At 54.7% G+C, this 7,007-nt stretch overlaps 1 protein-coding gene across 1 annotated transcript; it reads right to left on the reverse strand.

Moving 5' to 3' along the window:
• Positions 1–6: 6 nt before the first annotated feature.
• On the reverse strand, positions 7–6,589 carry LOC144678493 (E3 ubiquitin-protein ligase DTX3L-like; the record flags this gene model as incomplete). Its single annotated transcript, XM_078538255.1, has 2 exons — positions 6,490–6,589; positions 7–589 (listed from the first exon to the last, which is right to left on the reverse strand). A coding segment is annotated over exon 2 (570 nt), but the record flags the coding sequence as incomplete, so codon positions are not given.
• Positions 6,590–7,007: the final 418 nt, after the last annotated feature.

The following is a 7,007-nucleotide window of genomic DNA, read 5'->3' on the forward strand; positions in this document are numbered from 1 at the left end:
ACTTACCCCTTGAGTCCCACTGGGGATGTAGTAACTGATGAGGATAGTCCCGGAATTCTCGTATCCGGGCAGGTGGAGGCTCTTGTCCTTGGTGACGGTCATGGAGGCGTTGACGGGCTGGTTGCCCGTGACGACCCCGTAGAGCTGGCCGCAGACGGGGCAGGCCGGCCTGGTCCGGAAGGCCTGGTCGATGCAGGGCCGGCAGAAGGCGTGCCCGCATAGGCTGAGGGGCTTGGGGTCCCGCATCTCGCCCAGGCAGATAGGGCAGGGGTCCGGCGGGCGGGCCGAGGGGTCTGGCCGCTCGGAGAGAGCCACGGCCGCCGCCCGCCGCCCCCTCCGGGCGTTGCAGAGGCCGATCAGCTCGTCCCTGACCTGGGCCTCCTGGTGCCAGGGTGCGGGCGGCTGCAGGGTCAGGCACACGGAGCGCTGACCGCGTCTGGGGCCGCTCCCCTGGACCCTCAGCTCCACCCCGTGCCTTCTCTGGAACTCCTGCAGCCGTGGGTCAGCGGCCAGAGCGTCCCAGGCCTCCTGGGGGATCAGGACCTCACCCTGGGCTGCTCCAGCCCGCGCAGCCATCTGACCCTCCAGCCTGTGGACACACAAAAAAAGCGACGGAGAGTTATTGTTTGTACTGAGCGCTGAGGGAGCGCCGCACTGTCGGAGGGTCAGCGCTGAGGGAGCGCCGCACTGTCGGAGGGTCAGCGCCGAGGGAGAGCCGCACTGTCGGAGGTCAGCACTGAGGGAGCGCCGCACTGTCGGAGGGTCAGCGCTGAGGGAGCGCCGCACTGTCGGAGGGTCAGTGCTGAGGGAGCGCCGCACTGTCGGAGGGTCAGCGCCGAGGGAGAGCCGCACTGTCGGAGGGTCAGCGCTGAGGGAGCGCCGCACTGTCGGAGGGTCAGCGCTGAGGGAGCGCCGCACTGTCGGAGGGTCAGTGCTGAGGGAGTGCCGCACTGTCGGAGGGTCAGTGCTGAGGGAGCGCCGCACTGTCGGAGGGTCAGTGCTGAGAGAGCGCCGCACTGTCGGAGGGTCAGTGCTGAGGGAGTGCCGCGCTGTCGGAGGGTCAGTGCTGAGAGAGCGCCGCACTGTCGGAGGGTCAGTGCTGAGGGAGTGCCGCGCTGTCGGAGGGTCAGTGCTGAGGGAGCGCCGCACTGTCGGAGGGTCAGTGCTGAGGGAGCGCCGCACTGTCGGAGGGTCAGCGCCGAGGGAGAGCCGCACTGTCGGAGGGTCAGTGCTGAGGGAGCGCCGCACTGTCGGAGGGTCAGCGCTGAGGGAGCGCCGCACTGTGGGAGGGTCAGTACTGAGGGAGTGCCGCACTGTGGGAGGGTCAGCGCTGAGGGAGCGCCGCACTGTCGGAGGGTCAGCGCTGAGGGAGCGCCGCTCTGTCGGAGGGTCAGTGCTGAGGGAGCGCCGCGCTGTCGGAGGGTCAGCGCTGATGGAGCGCCGCACTGTCGGAGGGTCAGTGCTGAGGGAGTGCCGCGCTGTCGGAGGGTCAGCGCTGAGTGAGCGCCGCACTGTCGGAGGGTCAGCGCTGAGGGAGTGCCGCACTGTCGGAGGGTCAGTACTGAGGGAGCGCCGCGCTGTTGGAGGGTCAGTACTGAGGGAGAGCCGCACTGTGGAAGGGTCTCAGGTCTGCGGCAGGTTAAGGGGCTGGAGTTTAAATCCGTGACCTCCTGTCTGCTGGGAGCCTCCCTATCAGCCGGCAGGGCATAAAAGCGCAAAGTCTGGGACGTGGAGCCATGGGGGTCAATCCAGGAGTTTACTGAGTCTCCGCTTACAAACCCAGCCCCCAGCATCGAGCCAGGCCTTACAGTGATCAACATTCAATGCCCAACTCTGTCAGCGTTCCCTCCTGCACCCCCTCTCTCTCTCTCTCTCTCTCTATTCACCAAAGTCTGCCTCCTAGCCCAGGGCAGGGTGCAGGGAGGGAGTGCCCCTCAGCACCGGGCGTGCCTGGGCTAGGCCATTTCCACTCTGTATATTGCCTCTCCGGCTGACACTGGCTCCTTGTTTTGTTTGCCTGGGTTTCCTCTGTGACCTCTGACGTGAGGCTCCGTGTGTGTGTGTGTGTATTTCTGTGTGAATGAGTGTGTTTGTGAGAGTGCGTGTTTCTGTGTGTGTGTTTCTGTGTGAATGAGTGTGTTTGTGTGTGTGTGTGTGAGTGAATATGTGTTTCTGTGTGAATGAATGTGTTTGTGTGCGTGAGTGAATGTGTTTCTGTGTGTGTGTTTCTGTGTGTGTGTGTGAGTGTGTGTTTCTGTCAGTGTGTGTTTCTGTGTGAATGAGTGTGTGTGTGTGTTTGTGTGTGAATGAGTGTGTGTTTCTGTGTTTGTGAGAGTGTGTGTTTCTGTGTGTGTGTGTTTCTGTGTGAATGAATGTGTTTGTGTGTGTGAGTGAGTGTGTTTCTGTGTGTGTGTTTCTGTGTGTGTGTTTCTGTCAGTATGTGTTTCTGTGTGAATGAATGTGTGTGAGTGTGTGTGTGTTTGTGTGTGAATGAGTCTGTGTTTCTGTGTGTGTGAGTGTGTTTGTGAGAGTGTTGTGTTTCTGTGTTTGTGAGAGTGTGTGTTTCTGTGTTTGTGAGAGTGTGTGTTTCTGTGTGTGTGTGTTTCTGTGTGTGTGTGTTTCTGTGTGTGTGTGTTTCTGTGTGAATGAATGTGTGTGAGTGTGTGTGTGTTTGTGTGTGAATGAGTCTGTGTTTCTGTGTGTGTGAGTGTGTTTGTGAGAGTGTTGTGTTTCTGTGTTTGTGAGAGTGTGTGTTTCTGTGTTTGTGAGAGTGTGTGTTTCTGTGTGTGTGTGTTTCTGTGTGTGTGTGTTTCTGTGTGTGTGTGTTTCTGTATGTGTGTGTTTCTGTGAGTGTGTGTGTGTGTTTCTGTGTGAATGAGTGTTTGTGTGTGTGTGTTTGGATGTGTGTGTGTATGAGTGTGCGTTTCTGTGTGTGTGTGAGAGAGTGTTTCTGTGTGGGAGTGTGCGCCTGTGTGTGTGTGAGAGTGCGTGTGTTTCTGTGTGTCTGTCAGTGTGTGCCTGAGTGTGTGTGTGCCTGTGTGTGTGTGTGTGTGAGTTTATGTGTGTGAGTGTGTGTGAGAGTGTGTGAGTGAGTGTGTGTTTCTGTGTGTCTGTGTGTGTGAGAGTGTGTGTGTGTGTTTCTGTGTGTGTGTGTGTGTTTTTGTGTGAATGAGTGTCTGTGTGTCTGTTTGTGTGTGTGTGTGCGTTTGTTTGTGTGTGTGTGTGTTTCTGTGTGTGTGTGAGAGTGTGTTTCTGTGTGTGTGTTTGTGTGTGAGTGATTCTGTGTGTTTCTGTGAGTGTGTGTTTGTGTGTGTGAGTGTGAGAGTGTGTTTTTGTGTTTAAGTCGGTGTGAGTGTGTGTGTGTGTGTGTGTGTGTTTGTGTGTGTATGAGCTTGTGTGTGTGAGTGTGTGCCTGTGTGTGTGAGAGTGAGTGTGTGTGTGTTTCTGTGTGTGTGTGCTTCTGTGTGTGTGTGCGCTTCTGTGTGTGTGTGTTTCTGTGTGTGTGTGTTTCTGTGTGTGTGTGTTTCTGTGAGAGTGTGTGTGTGTGTTTCTGTGTGAATGAATGTTTGTGTGTGTGGTGTGTGTTTCTGTGTGAATGAATGTTTGTGTGTGTGTGTTTGGATGTGTGAGTGTGTATGAGTGTGCGTTTCTGTGTGTGTGTGAGAGAGTGTTTCTGTGTGGGAGTGTGCGCCTGTGTGTGTGTGAGAGTGCGTGTGTTTCTGTGTGTCTGTCAGTGTGTGCCTGAGTGTGTGTGTGCCTGTGTGTGTGTGTGTGAGTTTATGTGTGTGTGTGTGAGAGAGTGTGTGAGTGAGTGTGTGTTTCTGTGTGTGTGTGTGTGTGAGAGTGAGTGTGTGTGTGTGTTTCTGTGTGTGTGTGTGAATGAGTGTCTGTGTGTCTGTTTGTGTGTGTGTGTGCATTTGTGTGTGTGTGTGTTTCTGTGTGTGTGTGAGAGTGTGTTTCTGTGTGGGAGTGTGCGTCTGTGTGTGTGTGAGTGTGTGTGTTTCTGTCTGTGTGTGTTTGTGTGTGTTTCTGTGTGTGTGTGAGAGTGTGTTTCTGTGTGGGAGTGTGCGTCTGTGTGTGTGTGAGAGTGTGTGTGTTTCTGTCTGTGTGTGTTTGTGTGTGTGAGTGTGTGTGTGTGAGCCTGTGTGTGTGAGAGAGTGTGTGTGTTTCTATGTGTGTGTGTGTGAGTTTCTGTGTGTGTGTTTGTGTGTGTGTTTGTGTGTGTTTCTGTGTGTGTGTTTGTGTGTATTTCTGTGTGTGTGTTTGTGTGTGAGTGATTCTGTGTGTTTCTGTGAGTGTGTGTTTGTGTGTGTGAGTGTGAGAGTGTGTTTTTGTGTTTAAGTCAGTGTGAGTTTGTGTGTGTGTGTTTGTGTGTGTGTGAGTGTGTGCCTGTGTGTGAGAGTGAGTGTGTGTGTGTTTCTGTGTGTGTGTGTTTCTGTGTGTGTGTGTTTCTGTGTGTGTGCGCTTCTGTGTGTGTGCGCTTCTGTGTGTGTGTGCTTCTGTGTGTGTGTGTGTTTCTGTGTGTGTGTGTGTTTCTGTGTGTGTGTGTGTTTCTGTGTGAATGAGTGTCTGTGTGTGTGTTTGTGTGTGTCTGTGTGTTTGTGTGTGTGTGTGAGAGAGTGTTTCTGTGTGGGAGTGTGCGCCTGTGTGTGTGTGTGTCTGTGTATGTTTGTGTGTGTGTGTGAGCCTGTGTGCATGAGAGATTGAGTGTGTGTTTCTATGTGTGTTTGTGTGTGTATTTCTGTGTGTGTATTTCTGTGTGTGTATTTCTCTGTGTGTGTGAATGATTCTGTGTGTTTCTGTGAGTGTGTGTGAGTGTGTGTTTTTGTGTTTAAGTGAGTGTGAGTGTGTGTGCGAGTGTGTGACTTAGTGGGAGAAGCAAAACCAGGCACAGAGACTTCCAACGATGGGACTGGCTTCTGCTGCCCCTCTGCCCTGACCCCCAGACCTGCGACAGCAGCAGCTTGTGTTTGGGGGGAGTGGGTGAGGCAGGAGGGGGAACACAGGGACACGCTGACATCCGGGGACCCGCGAACACTTTGGAGGCACAGACTGGGAGGGGAAGGGGGTAGGCAGGGGGTCTGGTGGCCGCAGTGTGGTGGAGAGAGCAACCTTCGATGGCTGCCCTGGGAAAGCTGCACCCCCACGGATGGGCTCCCCAACCCTTAACACCCCAGCTGGTTGTAGTGGCTGGAGGAGGTTACAGAGATAGGGAGGGGTGTAGTGGCTGGAGGAGGTTACAGAGATAGGGAGGGTTGTATGGTCTGGAGGAGGTTACAGAGATAGGGAGGGTTGTATGGTCTGGAGGAGGTTACAGAGATAGGGAGAGTTGTAGGGGCTGGAGGAGGTTACAGAGATAGGGAGGGGTGTAGGGGCTGGAGGAGGTTACAGAGATAGGGAGGGTTGTAGGGGCTGGAGGAGGTTACAGAGATAGGGAGGGTTGTAGGGGACTGGAGGAGGTTACAGAAATAGGGCGTGTTGTAGGGGCTGGAGGAGGTTACAGAGATAGGGAGGGGTGTAGGGGCTGGAGGAGGTTACAGAGATAGGGAGGGGTGTAGGGGCTGGAGGAGGTTACAGAGATAGGGAGGGGTGTAGGGGCTGGAGGAGGTTACAGAGATAGGGAGGGGTGTAGGGGCTGGAGGAGGTTACAGAGATAGGGTGGGGTGTAGGGGGCTGGAGGAGGTGACAGAGATAGGGAGGGTTGTAGGGGCTGGAGGAGGTGACAGAGATCGGGAGAGTTGTAGGGACTGGAGGAGGTTACAGAGATAGGGAGGGTTTGTAGGGGCTGGAGGAGGTTACAGAGATAGGGAGGGTTGGAGAGGGACTGGAGGAGGTTACAGAGATAGGGAGGGTTGGAGAGGGACTGGAGGAGGTGACAGAGATAGAGAGGGTTGTAGGGGCTGGAGGAGGTTACAGAGATAGGGAGGGTTGTAGGGGCTGGAGGAGCTTACAGAGATAGGGAGGGGTGTAGGGGGCTCGAGGAGGTGACAGAGATAGGGAGGGTTGTAGGGGACTGGAGGAGGTGACAGAGATAGGGAGGGTTGTCGGGGACTGGAGGAGGTGACAGAGATAGGGAGTGGATGCGAGGAGCCCACGGAGGGATTCGAAAACAAGGATGAGAATATTTTTAAAGCCAGACGTTTCCACACAGATTGTGGGACAGGGTCGAATCCCGAGCAGAGAGCGGGTGGGTGATTGTGTGGAGAATGGGGCTGAGGAAGGGACAGAGAGAGGCAGCCCCGCTGGCAGTCAAGGGAAGCTCACACACAAACACATCTGAAACTGGTGTTGGTCTGATCGGTGCGGCTTTTACTGGGACGTTAAAGGACCGGTTGTGGGGTCTCTGATAGATTTAAAGGAACCGCACACACTGGGACTCAGGGATTTAAAGGGACCTCTCCCCCCCCCCCTCCAACCCCCACACACCAGCGTAGAGGGAACCCCGCGCGGGCTGTGAGGGATTCAAAGGGAACACGCTGATGCACTGACCTCTCTGTTTCTGCTGCTGCTCAGAGGGCTGGGCTGCAGAGTGGAAGAATCTCTCTCCTCCTGCTCCGTCGGTCCTCGGTTTCATTTTCAGATTCTCCACAAGTTGCCTCACTTCCTGGAAGCAGACCAGGGCCTGACGATCTTAAAGATACAGTCCACAACTTCTCTTCCCTGTGTGTGTGTGTGTGTGTGTGTGTGTGCCTGTCTAACGATCTTAAAGATACAGTCCACAACTTCCCTTCCCTGTGTGTGTGTGCGTGCCTGTCTAACGATCTTAAAGATACAGTCCACAACTTCTCTTCCCTGTGTGTGTGCCTGTCTAACGATCTTAAAGATACAGTCCACAACTTCCCTGTGTGTGTGTGCGTGCTTGTCTAACGATCTTAAAGATACAGCCCACAACTTCCCTTCCCTGTGTGTGTGTGTGCCTGTCTAACGATCTTAAAGATACAGTCCACAACTTCCCTTCCCTGTGTGTGTGTGCCTGTCTAACGATCTTAAAGATATAGTCCACAACT

The sequence above is a fragment of the Cetorhinus maximus genome, unplaced genomic scaffold, assembly GCF_964194155.1.
Source record: "Cetorhinus maximus unplaced genomic scaffold, sCetMax3.hap1.1 HAP1_SCAFFOLD_4441, whole genome shotgun sequence".
Taxonomy (NCBI): Eukaryota; Metazoa; Chordata; class Chondrichthyes; order Lamniformes; family Cetorhinidae; genus Cetorhinus; species Cetorhinus maximus.